This window comes from Strongylocentrotus purpuratus, unplaced genomic scaffold (genome assembly GCF_000002235.5).
Source record: "Strongylocentrotus purpuratus isolate Spur 01 unplaced genomic scaffold, Spur_5.0 spur5_scaffold_6, whole genome shotgun sequence".
NCBI lineage: Eukaryota > Metazoa > Echinodermata > Echinoidea > Camarodonta > Strongylocentrotidae > Strongylocentrotus > Strongylocentrotus purpuratus.
Window position 1 is genome coordinate 34270210 of NW_022145612.1, and position 18214 is coordinate 34288423.

General features: G+C 36.4%; 1 protein-coding gene across 4 annotated transcripts in view; it reads right to left on the reverse strand.

Annotated features, from left to right (window-relative positions):
• LOC586400 (V-type proton ATPase 116 kDa subunit a) overlaps positions 1-18214 on the reverse strand; it is a 98785-nt gene extending 80571 nt beyond the window's left edge. The window contains exons 1-5 of one of the 4 annotated variants that reach the window (XM_030972930.1): positions 17956-18200; positions 10800-10928; positions 9721-9799; positions 8159-8256; positions 4937-5071 (exon numbers count right to left, since the gene is read on the reverse strand). In XM_030972930.1, coding sequence (XP_030828790.1) covers positions 4937-5071; positions 8159-8256; positions 9721-9799; positions 10800-10916 — 429 coding nt within the window. In that variant the 5' untranslated portion in view covers positions 10917-10928; positions 17956-18200. Of the gene's footprint in view, positions 1-4936; positions 5072-8158; positions 8257-9720; positions 9800-10799; positions 10929-17955 lie in introns of all 4 variants that reach the window. The other 3 variants (XM_030972931.1, XM_030972933.1, XM_030972932.1) reach the window with 3 other exon arrangements.

Here is an 18214-nt window from a genome sequence, read left to right on the forward strand (position 1 = left end):
AGAAGGAAAGGGAGAGGGGTATGACAAAGTAAAAAAAAAGAGATGATTTAAACCCACTTCCACACCCATTATCCACCCAAGGGCCTTGTTCTTTCTCATTTCATTTACCTCACGAGATCTGCCCCCCCCCCATGAAATCAGTGCTAATTCAAAAGCTTAATCTTTGGTTAAGTTTTTGATGATGATGTCACAACATAGTCACAGTTTGTTGACCTTAAATGACCTTTGACCTTCACTTAGTGTCCTGAAATTCTACTCACATGATTGGGGATACTTGATGACCTTAAGTCCAAGTTTCATTGAATAAGAACTTAAAATTTTCAAAATTATATTAAAAATTAAAAAAACTTAAACTATAGTCGAGTTCTTGTTTCAGACCGCATATGCCTTAAAAGTGCATGATTATTGCTCTTATTCTTATTTATGACATTTCTAGTGCTCTTTTAGGACATGAAATTGCTATGAAGATAATTTTAGACCCCAAAATGTGTGAAATTTAGCCAATACGATCATACCAATTCATCTCCAATTTCAAAACAATATGGTAGATAGATAGATATATACCTTGAAGGCCACACCTCGCCATCATTAATATTAACAATACACAGGCCGGCTGGTTGTGCGTATTATAGCCAACATGAAAAAGCCAACATCGGCATTGGCTGGAAAAGAATGGATAAAGCGATATTTCGTTTTTTCAATGGCTCGTTCAATTTTTCAAATATTTGTGGTGGTACACAAATATTAAAAATGGTTATATCTATGGATATTTCAGCCGTCTCTGAACCGATTTTGATCAAACAAAGATGATTTTGTCCTTTAAATTGTATGCTCTTTCAAATTTGATAGTCCGTTTTTCATTATCTCAGAAAAAAAGTATTTTGTGCAGCACCTTCTGCAACAGAACTCAAATATCCGTTTGACCTAAGTTTTTTATGTTAATGCCATCAAAGTCATTTAAATTGAAATAATCAAAATTGAAACAGATTGAAATTACATAAAACTAGTTTTTATGTAGTCTTACAGATCAGGATAAGAAAAGTCTTTGCAAAAATATGTATTCTATAAAAGCATTGGGGGCTAAGAATTTTCCTTAAGGGTAAGAACAAATTCTTAGATTTTATCTAAGAAAAAGGGCTTAAAGAGTAAACATAGTACATCGGCGGCCGCGCAGGAGCTGCAGGTACGTTTTTATGCTTGTATAATACACAACGAATCCAGCCAGCGTATAGGTGGCCTTCAATTCTACTTTATATTATATGGCTGTCGTAAAGAAATCATCTCTAATGCCTCAGTCACACCTTTGTGTATTTGGCTTGCGTATTGCTGCATATTTATGGCAAGCCCTTTTAACATTTATTCCTACTTCTTCTTCTTCTTCAGGAAATGCATTCTTGATATCAAGAAATCGGATTCTTGATATCAAGAATTACCGTTGTGTAACAACAGAAAATCATTTCTTGATTTCAAGCAATAGGAATAAATGTTAAAACAGCTTGCAATAAATATGCAGCAATACGTAAGCCTAGTATGCAAAGGCGTGACTGAGGCATAAAAGTCATGGGCCAACCCTTACTGTACTGGGGGGGGGGGGGGGGCCTGGGAGGCCCCCCCCTCGACATTTTCAATGATCGCGCCGCATCCACTTGGAATTTTGAATTGTCGTTTCACGACTTTTTCCCTCCAGTCTTACGCACATTTTAATGGGTTTCAATTAACATTGAAAAAGTGGAGTCTGACAATTTTTGTAATGATTTTAGTTCCCTGTATATTTCTAGATTTGATATTCATGAATGCGTATTCATAATTTATGCAAATTAACCTACCGATATGCATTTTCAAATATCATAAAAATAATGTAACCTCATGAATTTGAGATGAAGGAACATTTATTTAATACATTTTCAACATTCTTCACAAGTTTACAGACAAATATGAAGAGTTTTCTGTAAAATGCATAAAATTAGCATTTTGCATAATTAATTAGGCTATAACGACAAAAATTTGCATATTAGGAAAAAACTAATTATACCATCTTGTTCCTTACGTAAATATCTACCATCGTGCAAATTTTCGCGTTCATCGGACTTTCGACGGCCGAGATCATAGCCGAGATTGAGCACCTCGTGACTGTCACCAGTCACGAGGTGCTCAAAATAGCCCAGTACAGTAAGGGTTAAAATATGGAAACAGGGAATGATGTTGTCATTGGCATAGTGTTAGGTGAGACAAAATTTGTTATATTATGAGTCTGATGAATGTTAATTTTAGCTATTTGATTGATTTTAAGCTAGCTTTGCCTTTAGCAGTATACGAAGTATCGCGAAGTCTTCACAGATTATTATTTTGCATGACTCTGGCACTCGTCAAGAGCTATGTACACACGTATGGGCACATTTAAGAATAAAAAAGGAGAAGAAATTTTCAAACTGGTAAGAAATTAGTTTGTAGTCAACAAACTAGAAACAATTTAAAGTACTGTATGCGGGCACTTTGCCGCCGAATGTACATGAATAAAAAGTGATATATTCGTTCATGACATTGATACACGGATATGAGGATATTCAGGCCTCTTGTTGCCCTTATTTATTATGTTTTTAAATGAATTGAGTGTGGTAACAATGTATTCTCGAAATAAAAAGATAAAATATCCATTTGGGCGCCTTGCTGGCAAAATATTGTCAGCGAGCGAGGAAGAAAGACACTTTATTCTCTTTAAAATTTCATTTTCTCATGTAATTACATTTTCTAACCGTTTCTGATATTTTGTTTTTCACAAAATAAACGTTTTCCAAATGTAACTAGCACTCTTGAGTTACAAAATCAAATGAGATGAATTACCAGAGCAGATATTTTTTGTTGTTGACATGGAACCGTACATATAACTTGAAGGCAATTTCTATTTCAAAATAATTTACCGTACAAGAAAACATATTATACTTCAGCATGACAACAGAAATATATATATAGATATATAGAACGAAACCTTAATTTTTGATCATGGATGAGGGCCCATTCTACATACAAAGACAAATATACGATCAGCTGATTAAAAAAGTTGCAGAGGATGCATAAATGAAATCTCACATCTTAATTTCTTTGCTGAGCCATTGTTGGTGAGAGAGGCCGTCACGCGTACTCATCTGCGAGCAATGTATTGTTACATTCCTAAGAAATACAGTTTCTGTTCTTTACTCGGTGGCAAAACTTCGGGGGGATTGGGCAACCTCCGAACCCCCCCCCCCTACATCAAATTGAATTATTTGATAAGACTGAAATGAACTTCATAAATAACTAAGAAAATGAAAGTTTATGAAATTTTCTGTAAATAGCAATTTGGAGAGAAGCTCGCATTATATGTCACAGCGTTACAAAATCCTTGAGGGATCATTGTTCTGGGGGAGGGGGGTAGTTGACCTCGGGGGGTAATTGTCCACGGGGGTGGTTGTCCTCGGGGGGTAGTTGTCCTTGGGGAGGGGTAGTTGTCCTTGGGGGGAAATTGTCCTCGGGGGGGGGGGGGGGGGGATTTTCTGGGGGGCAATTGTCCTTTGAGGTTAGTTTCCCACGGGGTGATTGCCCAGGGGGTAATTGTCCTGATACGGACCCTAGCCGCAGCATAAGAGAGCCCAATTGGGCTCTTCGAAGATGTTCGACAGAAAAGTATAAAAAGCCTACGTTGGATGTTCGATCTAGATCAGGGGGTCTTGACTAGACTGCCTTACTAATATTTTAGTGTTAGTTGGTCAAGCATCATTCCTCCTATACACTCCATCTCCCATACGTTTTGTATATAATTTTCATGCAGTGCCATTTTTAATTTAACACAGGTGCGCCTCAGGGTCATGACAGGATGCAACGTCCTCTTGACAGTCGAGACTAGGCAATAATTTCAGACTTGTCTTGCCTTCGGAGCAATTTTTTTATTTAATGTCATGGGACTAGCACACAGCAGTTTCATAATATCTCCCCCTATTCCAACCGACAAATCAGTGTTTAAAAGTATAAAAACTGCTTATGAATGATATCCTATCAAACAAGTCAATGCAAAATGTAGCAACTAGCATCACCTCGCCAGGTACAAATAGCATATATTCAGCAACTTTCACATATTTAATGAGCAGCAACTTTTGACCTTTGACTTACATACTCCAAAATTGCACTTAGGCTGTATTTTGATACCATGTACCTTCATATCAAATTTCTTTAAAATCTGTCAAACATTACTAAAGTTATCGAACGGAAACCAGATTTGTTAGGGATGGATGGACAGACAGAAGGACGGACTGCAGCGTTAATATAGCGCAGCAAACAAAATAGACCGCAAGTGACTTGGCCACAAGGCTAATCAAAAGTGCATTTGAAATTGGGCTTGAAAGTAACATACAGGTATTTTTAATATATTGGCGATAGCGAGAAATGATGATCCTGTCCAACACAAAATTTGATGATGTCATGCACACAAACTTATACCAGGAATTTTTTAGGACCATGCATACTTGAGCAAATCTTGGTTGTGGTACGAAGATATTTTCTGGATTTAAAAAAAAACTTTTCTATGATCCTGTGACTAAAGTGACCTCATATACTACAAAAAGAATAAAATTATCCTTACATTTTCATCATACACTTTAGTTTAATGGTACATTTTTCTTCAATGGTTCTCAAGTTTAACCCGAACGCCTCGAACGATATATATTCTTGGACTTTAACATACTTTGTGACCTGTGACCTTTTACACCTCGTAACCTTGGGAGTTTATCCTTACATGTATACAAACTTATCGAAGTATGATTAAAATCCATTCAATGGTTCTCATGATATTGCAGTAACTAAAAGTGGGATTAATTGATGGATAAATGACACTGAAAATATTATGTCTCCTCTATCACGTGATAGTCATAAAAAAGCTTGCTCTTGAAAACTCAATCTGACTTACATGGACATGGGCAAAAAAATCCCTTGCATTCTCCAACACACATTGGTGTTCCTTCAGCTCCAAGTAGTTCCTTTGAAGAACCTCATTGCTCTGGTTCACTTCACGAAGCTCATTTTCTGTCTTCTCACATGCTGCCTAGGCATGAAAAATCAAATATGACATGGAAGATCATTTTCTAAAATATATCTCAATAACATTGCCTAAGAAATAAGGCTCCATCTCAGCGTAGTAGAGCAGAGTTTCAATCATAAACACATTATGAAACCAAGAAGTGATGTTGTACACTTGTGGCTACTTAAGGACAAATAACAAACATGAAGTGTTTCTCGTCCCCGTCTGCCTCCTTTTTGGCAAGAAAGACCAAAACAAGACCAAAAAATGAAGAAAAAAAGCATGTGATATACATTTTGTTCAAATATCTTCATAAGTTATACAAATTTTGTCATACATTGCATCGGTATACTCACAAAGCACAATGTGAATAAAACCATTCATTTTATGATTTAAACAAGTCAATATATATTGATTAATCAGGGGTGATAGTGAGCACTAAAAACAAGGGAAACGCTCTCGGCGGTCTTGCCTACATAACGCAATTCAATATGATAAACCAGAACGTCAATGGCGTAGCGCTCATCCGCATCTCGCAACAACAAATATCGTAAATTTTATCTGGTACACCTTTGAACTCGTCAAAAAATAAAAATTGGATACCCTGGAAGGGACATAATTTCATTTCATTTGCATAAATTACCATAAATAATCAATGGAGCAAAATCTCAAAATTCTGTGTAGAAGTTTAGTGTTCCAAATTTAGCTCTACCAGATAAGGCAAACCAATTCAAAATCGGTCAAGAAATGAGGGAGAAGAAGCAATTTTTGTTATTTTTGGATTTCTTTACCATAATTAAATAATGGAGACCAATTTTAAAAAAAGAATAAATTTGCATAAAGTACCATTAATAACGAGAAACACATTTTTGTTTGTTATTTGGCCTGAATTATAAGTTAAGGAAGAAATAGTGGCTCATCTGTCTTACGGCTATGAAATTTTCATTGCTGTGAGATTATCTATTATTCAGATTACCTTTAATTGTACATCTAGCATTGAAGTCACTACCTTAGTACCACCATGGACCTATTACAGATGGACATTCGACGTGATTCTTTCTTTGATCCAATGATAGTCACCGCCTTCTGATTATGTGCATCGTAATGAGAACATTCAGCTGTTTTAACAATAACGATTGCGTAAGCATTTTGGGTCATTGACAAAGGAGCAGTTTCCCTCTCTTTGGTTTTGTTTGGATGGTGTGCTCTGTTAGAGTGTGTCTTAAATAAAAACATCCCCAATGGGGAGCAGCAAAATTGAAAAGCAGACGATTTGGGTGATATGAAATGTATTATTACTGATTTGCACACTTTCGCACACACCCATGACCTTTTAAAACAATTAGAAGGCCATGATCTTTATAAGCCCTGTGCATTGTAACTCTGAAATATTATGAGGAAAATGAAGGGAAATGTAATTTTAAATCACAACCAATCCAAATATAAACTCTATCTGGTAATATCAACATGTTTTTCAAAATAAAATACAGTGCACGGAACAATAATTTCTGATTATAAATCAGAACTGCACATCGATTCTCCATGATTTAAGCGAGTTATGATCTTCTGCGCATGTATAGTAACATGTGTAAAATCACTATCTTGATTCTGTCCCTGCTTTTTGGCGGTGACCATCATGAGATCAAAGTGAAGAAACATGTACGGAATGTTATTGAGACGACATTGGCAGAGACAATCACAATGAAGAAAACGATGAATGTCCATCCGTAATAGGTCCATGGTACCACTATCTCTCATCTGAACAATGTTACCAAGTCCCTTTAATAAAATACAGTTATAATGTTATCAGAATAACACATCTATTACTTTGAAACTTGAAATCATAATGGAGAAAGCTGGATTATTTCAAGAGCAGCAGACAAGCTTTGTTCAAATTTACTCAATTTCATTGAGACTTTGAGTTGAATATTAGATATATCACCAGCATCATGGCATTCATCATCACGAATAAATAATTGAATAGTACTGTAAAATCAGGGTAAATATGAAAGGGGGGGGGAGTGTTTTAGACTTAAGTTTTCCTTCCATGAATGATACAAACCCTTTTCATTGTGAGGGGTCAGTGAAATAGAGATGTAACTCCATTTAAAAAAAAAAAGGTTTATGTGTCAATGGGCACTTGGGCCTTAAGGAGTTAAGTCTACCGGTATGTTTCACTAGCCATTAACTTCAATGTGGTGTTGGTTGGAGTTAAGTCTTTGTGTTTCCTGGAAAGCCCACATTTTTCTGAACATTTTGATATCAAATACTTTTTTTGGCAAACTATGGAGTTACGTCTTTGTGTCACTGAACTGTCACTGTCAACAACACCTTTCAATTTCCTTTACCTTTCCTTGAATTGAGTAAAATGGGGAAATGGAACAACTATTCATTAACAGAGATAGACGTTGGTGTGTTTTGTCTGTGTGTGACTCATACCACAGGTTTACACATTGGATTGCAACTACATGACTTCATAGAAGTTGCATCCAAAATAGATTTAATCCCTCTATTCCCTGTATGATCGTAACTTGGGTCATTACTGTACATGGCCTATAGTTGATTTGCGACAGACAGCTAAAATCTTTACTTTATTGTTAAAGTGACATGACCCTCTTGTTACTGTAAGTTAACATTAGACTCATTCCCTACTTTTATTTGTCACAATTACCATTTGTTTCTCTAGTCTCTTCTACGCCATACATATTCGTTTCACATCATTTGCATATTCATTTCATCCGTTCATCTCCACCACATACCAACTCTGAAAGCTAGAACAGGTGGTATGTTCTCTTCTCATTTGCATATTTCCACTTCTTACTTATCATTGGTTCTCTTCTCATTTTTCTTATGAATATTCTTAAATCCTATTGTGCTATATTTTAATATAATTTGCATGAAGCACATGTACAGCCTGAGATAATAAAACTGAAGCAGAGCTGGACTGGACTTACACTGTGTCAGAGATGTATTTTTAGAGCTCTGTGGGCATGAGATAGGAGAGACTTTATAGGAGAGAGGACTTGTGAGTTAGGCAGTGATTTGTAAGATTGGTGTTTAATTCAGTGATTGATTGGCAAGAGAGTATTTTATTAGTTTACATTACAATACCTCTAGATCAATCATGGCCTTTGGTAGAGGAGCTGGGACGAATGAGAGATTCTCTTCAATTTTGACACCAGCTAACTTCACTTCCTTCTCTATGTAACCTGCATGGAATGGATAGAAGCCCTTTGTAAAAGTAAAAGCATAATCTACCACATCTTTGCTATGGTAATGCAATTTACTTTTTATTTTCAATTATATAATTATAAGATACATGCATAATATTGTGCGCAATCAATAATGCACACATTGGTACATGCACATAGTACCTTTGTACAGATCTTTACATTCATTGTTAGACAAGCAGGTTTACCGGTATTTGCTCATTAGGGACTTATCAATTTGCACATTCACTAGTGGACTGCTACGTATGCAGTCATTTTTTAAGCAGGGTTGACGTGGCACGCTGACTGTTGTTTGTTATCTTTTTTATTTCACACGACGACGTTCGCTCAGTGCGTCATGCAAAATTTGATAAAATAGCTAAAGATCCAACACAAAATTTGGTGCATGGGACTATACCGGTACTCGACAATTAAGCTGCAACACATTGGCGATGCATTAATTAATGTGTTCATTTTATGGATTAATCTGCAACTATTTTCATTTAACCCTTACTGTACTGGGCTATTTTGAGCATCTCATGACTGGGGGAGGGTGGGGGGGGGGGAGCCTGGGAGGCCCCCCCCCCTATGATCTCGGTCGATGATAGTCCGATGAACACGAAAAATGTGCATGTTTGTAGATATTTACATAAGGAACAAGTTGGTATAATTATTTTTTTCCTAATATGCAAATTTTTGTCGTTATAGCCTAATTAATTATGCCCCCCCCCCCCCCAGTACAGTAAGGGTTAAGGGAAATTACAGACAAGAGAATGTATTCATTTTAGAGAGCTTACGCTTCCTCAACTCTCCGTTTGCAAAATTAGGTCAATTGGGTCCATTTTGTGACTTCAATGGGCTGTTACGTTTCTACAAAATATTGCTTACGAACAATACTGTCACAAATTTAGAATGACGACAAAACAATGGGGAAGGCCTTCGAGAATTCTGCTACGAACGATGAGCTTGTCGATGCGCATACACACTGCTTGAAAAATGACTGCATACATCGCAGTCCACGAGTGAACTTGCAAATCAAAAAATTCCCTATTGGATTTTTTTTTTTTGGGGGGGGGGTGATGGTATATACTATATACAGGAAAATCAAATATATTTGATGTTAGCATATTGATTTAAAATTGAAATTGAATATAACATCTACATAATTTAATATTTCACTTAATTTCTTCAAAATACATGAAAACATACATCTACAATTCTTGACACCTATACAATTTTTAATGTGTTCATAGACTATTAAAAGGGATAACGCCTTGTATCCTCTGGAAAAGACAAGATATAAATCCAATTATTATGATTATTACAAGGAAATTTCTGAGGAATGTTTTAAAGATGATGTCTAACCAAATTCAAGATTTGGTGCAGGCATTTTTGTTGTCTAGAAGTCATCTCAACTGACCTAGTACTTTCTTCAATGGTGCTACCTTTAGATGAATTACTTACGTATTTTTCGTTCCATTTCATCACAGCGACGTACTTCACTAACAAACTTCCTGTGGAAGGCGCTCACATTTGGGTTGAGCTAAATACACACATGAAGAAATATGAAATTGTAACTACTTCAAATGGCCATTATACTGCTCCTCCACATTAGAATTTGTAATCGATTGCACTTTTGCTTTATTAGTAGGTTCCATCTCTTTTTACCCCTCAAATTTTTGTTATCGGTCTGACAATGCACACTGACCTCTGAACTTTTGAAGGTGCTTATGGGTCTATACATCAACATATTAATGTTCTTGATATAAATATTACTAAAAAATTTGCCCAACTTTTCTGCAATCTGCTAAGCCTTCCCCCATACAAATCCACCAAAATATTGTGCCTCTTTTGACATCACAGCCAGCTTTAAAATTGGGAATAATAGTGCACATTCATGTACTTACCATATAACTAATATTTCTATATTCCAGCATTGCAAACAAGAAACTAGGTAAGGTGAAATTGCATATGCCTGTGTGTGGTTATGCTTATTCATAGCTTCCTGTGATATCACAAGAGGCACAGGGTGATTTTTGAGGATGTCAATGGTCAGTGCTTAGCGAGTTGCAGAATGAAAAGGGCAAAAATGTCCCAAAATATATCATGATAATTGATACATATTTAAATCAATATTAGAAATAGTTTTATGTAAAAAAAAAAAAATAGTAGTCCAAAGAAGTCACCAATCACTTACAAGTATGTGCATGTCATGGGACCTTTAAGTCTTTAAAATCCATTCTCCGTAATCACTGTATTGTTTTATGCTTTCAGTTTTAACTCTTACATTTCATAATGATTACATACCTTTCTGTGTTGTTTTCCCTTTGTCTTCGTTTCTTGATCTTTAAATAGACTAGGCTATTTCAGGTTTTAAAGACGATGGGAGAAGGCAAGATGCATCCCCCCCCCCCATGGTCTCCGCCATACAATGTCTAATTGTTGCTATATAAATTTGGCACGCACTTAGAAAATGATTGGAGTGCATCCCCCCCCCCCCCATCATTTAAGGGTTAATTAATACTCTCTACTTTAGAGCTTACATCTCTGAACTGAACTAGTCCCAATTCTCCTAATTCTGAGACACACGAGTATGCTGCTTCAGACTGTACGAAGAGCTGGGCCAAACACATCTTCTCACCCCGAAACAAGGACCCCATCTTAGTGCCTCCCTGAACATGGAAAAAAAGGTGTTAAAAATAAAAATGTACAACAACAATAACAAAACTTGCATTATCAGTCACTGGATATGATACGACTTTGGTGTCTTTTATCTTAGGCTTGGTATTCAACAGGTAAAAAATTATATAATTTGTATTTCCAAAAAGGGAAACGCTCTCGGCGGTCTCCCCTGCATTATGCAATTTGATAGGATGAAAAATTGAGGTTGAGACAATATTTATAGGTAAAGTGGCCCATTAGCAGGCCCCCCAAAATGAAATCCTCTGAATATAGTCAGCATTTTGAAGTGAATATTGACAAAGAATCATCAGAAGAATTATTTACTATTTTTGTACCAAGATTGATAAATTGAATGGAATAATGGAGCAAATAACAAAAATGTATTTATTAATTCTGATACTAAGTTGTGAAAACATAATTCAAGTCTACTGACCTAAAATGATCTTTGACCTTGTGACATGGAATTTGTACCATATTTATTAGTGATACTTGATAACCCTTGTGTACAAGTTTCAGGGAATTTGAACAAACACTTTTGAAATGCTAACAATTTAAAATCTTGATGTTGATGCCACAACAAAGTCTAAGTTTGCAGAAATTACATTTGACCTTGACTTTGTCACCTAAAACTAACCACATGATTGAAGATACCGGGTAAGTATTAGTAGGGAGGCCAATACCCTGGGGTAAGGCTTCTACACTTACGATTTGTGCGCCCGTCGTTCACTTCAGAAAATTAGCAGAAAGAAAATAATAAAATAAAAATTGATTACAATAAAAAACCAAAATACAATTATACATTCCACAACATACCTATAATCATGGATCTGTAACGGTCTTTCACCATTTGTTGACGATCTTGCAGATTTGACATCAAGGGATTTGAATCCAATAATTGTGGTAGCAGAAGAACATGACGCGCACACACCACCGACTAAGAAAATCCTAGAGGGTGCAGAGGTTTGCTCACTAAAATCCTTCTCATTGGCAGAAGGTAGACCCTAAAAATATGGAATCCATTTTAAGTCCAAGAACTTTTGATAGAGATTAACATTTCAGATGTTCACAAATGCCACTTCTAACAACTAGAAAATATTTTTAAAAAAAGAATATATCTTTTTAAATACAGATTTTTACAAACTGAACATTCAAAGGTAAGATAGAGTATGATGTTTCTGTCAATCTTGCGTTGGTTTGATCCATATAGCTACATACATCTCAAAACGAGAAGGAAAACTGTGAACAGTGACGTCATTGTTCGAGTCAAATATAGAGGTTATTGCGACATATGTCTGAGCTCCAGTCAGTTCACCCGACAAACAAATCTAGCGTAGTCTTAAACATAGTAGTGCTGTGCACAACCGTGTTTTTTAATTAGGTGGTCTGTCAATGACAGATCACCTATTGTTTTCGTCAGAATTTTCTTTCTTTATTTATTATTATTTATTTTTATTTATTTCTTCACACTTTTTTGTTCACAGGATAACTCAAGATCGGTTCCATCAATTTCCTTCAATTTTGGCACAGTCATAGGTCATTGTCATGAGACGTGACAGTAACATTTTCAAGGTCATCAAATCTTCATGACGTCATCCAGGCGCCATTTTGTGTTTTTTTTTGGCACTTTCAACTCATGATCATATCTTCATAACGGAAAGGCATTTCTTATTAATATATATCACAATTAAGGTCAATATCCGTCCGGTCAATTTCAGGTCAAAAAACGCGCGAGCATGCGTACGTCCGCGCGTCAGCGCGCGTGCAAAAAATAAAAATGCTCAAAATCGTCTCAAATTCATTTTGCATACGTTTCAGGCCATTTTAAGCATTTTGCAAAAAAAACGCGCAAAAAAATACACATATGTATAAATAAGCATATAGAGAAAACACGGTAAGGTTTTCAACCTTGACCTTGACTGATGAAGTCATCTAGGTGCCATTTTGTGAAATTTTCTGAAAATTTACTCATGATCATATTTTCATAACGGTAAGTCATCTCTCATTCATATTTATCATGATCAAGGTCAATATCAGTCCAGTCAATTTCATGTCAAAAACGCGCCATGCGCGTATGTCCGCGTGCAAAATTTTGAAATGCTCAAAATCGTCTCAAATTTAATTTGCATATGTTTTAGGTCATTTTATTTTTAAAAATCGCGCATGCGCACGCGTTTTTTTTGCGCGTAACAACATTACACAACATAGAATCGCCATTTTTTTTCTTTCATGAAAATTCCCATGTTTTTATAAACAATTTGATACCATGTTATCTCTTTATGACCATTAAAAACAAGACGCGCGTCAATTCAAGATAAATTTCTGTGCGCGCGAGCTCTTGTAATACATAGCATATATGGGCAAAAACATGATAGAGAATGAGTCGAAAAAATATGATTTAATGTCTCATTTGGCTATTAAAAATATTCTGACATCATCATAATGGCCTTCGAAATAAAATTATGAATTTGCATATTATGAAGTCAACATATTTATGGAAAATTGATTGTATCTCTGTAAATATTGATCAATTTTCTTCAAAATTTTGATATGTTGTAGCTAAGACAATTCTCTACAAGCTTAGTTTTCATCATTTTTTATTTTGATGACGTCATCATAGTGAAAATTTTGATTAAAGGCCTCATGTCAGAAATTTAATAATTTGCGTGTTATGCCTATAGAAGGTGAATATCAATCACTTCATGAATCTACATGATATTGTTTTTTAAGAATTTTTAAGCAGTATCTCGCTTATTTTTGCTCTATTTTGTCTCAAATTTTAGTTGACCAGCCCACCTACACTTGTTCCAAACAAGTATTACATGTCTAGTTAATTTTAATTCTTTTCTGGTTTATATTGACTACAAACACGTAGATCTATGTTAGTGCTGTAGTCAAACGTTTAACCGTCCGGTATCCGACCGCCCATGGCGGATTCCGTTTTCAATTGGACGGTTTCGTTTTCCCGTTTTTTTTTTGTTGTTTTTTTTAATTTTTGTTTTTTTTTAAATATATATATATATATATTTTTTTTTTTTTTTTTTTTAAGTTTCGATTTATGACCCTCCACCTGGCACTATGCCTGGCAATGTCTCCCAGCTCAGTAATCTGCATGTTGACTCACCACTCCGAAACTAGAACAACACCCCAATTTGTCTGTCATATTGGTTTGAAAGTAATCTTTGTAATAGATCTCAATATGTAGTTTATGATAATAATTTATCCAACTTTTACACACTGCGTACCACAAGGTTCTAATCCTAGGTCCTCTACTGTTTTTAATTTACATTAATGATAGTGCTGTAACATCACGGATATCTCCAATTCCGTTTAACCGCCAGTCAAAACCAGACGGTTTTCGGTTAAACGATTAAAAAAAAAAAAAAAAAAAAAAAAAAAAAAAAAAATTCTTTCTTTTTTTAGCAAGCCAGGTCCGTGTGAAAAATCGAGAAGGACTTTCATTTAACTGTGACGTCCAATTGAAAACGGAATCCGCCATGGGCGGTCGGATACCGAACGGTTAAACGTTTGACTACAGCATTATTAATGATCTTACACATTCTTCTAAAAACGACATTGTTACTATTATTTGTGACAAGTTCACAAGCACAAATCGGCGCCTTCAAATGCAAGTCGCAGTTAAATAAAATTCCTTCCCGCTCGGTCAAAAAAAAAAAAAAAAAAAAAAAATTAATTTTAATAATTTAAAAAAAAAATCGTTTAACCGAAAACCGTCCGGTTTCGCCTGGCGATTAAACGGAATTGGAGATATCCGTGATGTTACAGCACTAATCTACGTTGACTCTCTCTCTCTCTGTTCATGTTTTGTCCCTCCATTATAGCTCGGTTTCAGGACTGTGGCTTGCAATGCGTCAGTGTGTGCGACCGATTCAAGGCTAGCGGCTGACAAGTGAATGTACTTTCGCACAAAGTTTTAAACTTAATGAGACGCCCATCCCCTCGTGCCTGGCTAATTATGAACGTAATTTGCAACATGAAATATAATTGTTTCAAGGCTCTTAGTCCTAGTTACGGATGGATTGGTGTAGAAGGAACCACCAACTTTAGACCTGGATATCTCCTATTTTATGGAACTTCTGGAGTCGGCAGATGGGTGAGTTGTCTTAGTTCAAGAAAATACTTTCTTTTAAACTTTGCTTTATTATAAATAAATGAGTAATTAAAAAGTTAGATTTTGGTATTGACCTTTAATTGTAGGAAGGCCAATGGCAAAATCTAACTTTTTAATTACTAATTGATTTGTTTATAATAAAACAAAGATTAAAGGGAAGGCATTTTCTTTCACTAAGAAAACTCACCCATCTGCCGACTCCAGAAGTTCCATAAAATAGGAGATATCCAGCTCTTGAGTAGGCCCTTCCTTCTATGCCTGGCCGTACGTAAGAGCCTTGAAACAATCAATTTAAATTACGTCGAGAATTAGACAGGCCCGAGGGAATAGGCGTGTCATTGCTCGGACAACAAGTTCAAAACTTCGCGCGAAAGTACATTCATCATCCGGCTAGCCTTGAATTGGTCACACACCGAACCAGGCAAGCCGCAATACAGGCTGAAGTTGAAATCGAACCATCAATGTACGTACGACTACTACATCTATGAGTAAAAAGAGAAGGAAAGAACTAGATCCAATTCATTAATATTTACCTTAGCTTAGATTGGTATTCCAATAACTTGATTTCCTCATGAGTATTCCTTATGATTTCAGTCGGAGCTCTACTGTACAATCAACAAGAACGACCTCCATAATCCAGCTCACACTACAGCGCTACACATGATACTACTACATATGCATGCATATTGCACATACGTACTACATACGTAGTACCTGGATCTCTCTTTCTCTCTCTCTCTAGCTGTACGCAACAACCAACTATATATCATGCACTCACAATCACATCATCCAATCATATCTTTCCGTCCTAACTTCTCAATTGGAGTATAAGACTGCTCACGTAGACATTTTTTACTGAAATATCTTTTTTAAACATTTTTCATACATGACTTACTGTACAAGCTCAACACTCGAGTCTAGTGCTGTGAGAATAAGGTACTGTTTGTGAGACTAGCCAAATTTGTTTAGCGGGTGTTCTGATCGGAGCTCATACATATTCATATTATGATGTTGCAATAGATCTACCTCCATATTTGGCTCGAACAATGACATCACTGTTTAGTTTTTCTTCTCATTTTGAGATGTATGTAGCTATCGGCCTCAAACCAACGCAAGATTGACAAAAACATTGTACTCTATCTAGACTACCTTTGAATGTGCAGTTTTTAAAAATCTGCAATTAAAAAGATATAATCTTTTTTCTTTATATATTCTAGTTGTTAAAAGTGACATTTGTGCACATCTGATGTTAATCTCTATCAAAAGTTCTTTCATTTAAAACGGATTCCATATTTTTAGGGTCTACCTTCTGCCATTGAGAAGGAATTTAGTGAGTGAGCTCATCTCTGCGCACTCTAGGACCCCTCTATAGTTTCTCTTGTGTGCACGTTATTTTCGTCTGCATGCTACCACAATTCGTCGCTGTTTTCACGAAGTGATGGTAGTTAAAAAAAATTGCATTCACTTTGCGTGACGATTTTCCTCACTACCGTCACTTCTTGAAAAGAGGGACGAATTATTGGATTCAAATCCGTCAAAATCTGCAAGATCGTCAACAAGTGGTGAAAGATTTGTTGTGGAGTGTACAATTGTGCATTTGTTATATATTTTATTCCATAGCCATCATGGCCAGGCATAGACCGAATTTTCCGTCTCTTTCGTTCGTTAGCCTCTTATTGGGGTAGGGTCGGCTCTCTCTTTAGAGACGGAAACCGTCTATACACATTCCCTTGATAACGCCACGGCCATTTCAGGTCGTAGCGTTTTGCCCCCAAAATCCCCCAAAATGTCATTTTACCTCATGCATTGATTATTTAAAATTAGGAGAAGGTTATACTACATCGGTTCCACTTACCAACTTGACTGAAATAATCCGTTTAATGGTCCCTTTTAAGGAAATTATGGGTCAAAATCGACATCCATGTTGAAATCTTGCAAGCCGTGTTAAACTCTCGGAGTCATCTAAATCAATCTCATCCCTTCTAGTCTACGCCGAAGGCAAAACGATTATGAAGGAAAAACTGTGATAACGCCATTACGAACGTGTAGATGGCGCACAGTTTTTCCTTCATAATCGTTTTGCCTTCGGCGTAGACTAAAAGGGATGAGATTGATTTAGATGACTCCGTTCGCAGCGAGAGTTTAACACGGCTTGCAAGATTTCAACATGGATGTCGATTTTGACCCATAATTTCCTTAAAAGGGACCATTAAACGGATTATTTCAGTCAAGTTGGTAAGTGGAACCGATGTAGTATAACCTCCTAATTTTAAATAATCAATGCATGAGGTAAAATGACATTTTGGGGGATTTTGGGGGCAAAACGCTACGACCTGAAATGGCCGTGGCGTTATCAAGGGAATGTGTATAGACGGTTTCCGTCTCTAAAGAGAGAGCCGGCCGACCCTACCCCAATAAGAGGCTAACGAACGAAAGAGACGGAAAATTCGGTCTAGGCTCTAGACCTCCCTTTTTTTCTTTTTCTTTTTTCTTGACATGGACGACGAGCGCACAAATCGTAGGCGTAGAAGCCTTACGCCCGGGCATTGGCCTCCCTAGTATTAATAATAGTTAGTAGAGTCTAGACCTAAGTACCGGTAATGCATTTTCTCACGCATCTCTCTCTCTCTCTAGTTGTATCCTTCCTCCGCTCAGGTCGGAGATCGTCGGCACGGAAGCCAAATTTGAAAGTTGGAAACAAAAATTAGGGTCTACTTGAATTGAGAAACTTTACAGTTCTCACGATCACGTAGATAGATCTATCTAGACTAGTTAGGTCTAGATCTAGACCCTACCTAGGTCTATTGAAGTATTATCTAAATTATACTGTCCCTAGACTAGTCTAGACCTAGACTCTACTAAGTTTTTAGTAAGACTAAGAGCCTCACCTTCAACTTCAAGTCGATCTCGATATAACATAAAAAAAAGTCAACTTGTCCTTGAATGATTGACGAGCAAGCTGGAATAGACAGATCCGGATCCTCGATCCTCGACGTACATGAAGCGGCACTTAACTGGAGAAGAAGAAGATGAATATATAGGTCTACACTGTATACTTCCGGCTAGCTAGGCGTAAGTAAGAAATTCTACCGACGACACCCGACTATGCCGTAATCACATGATGTACTGATATGGAACGCTGTTCAA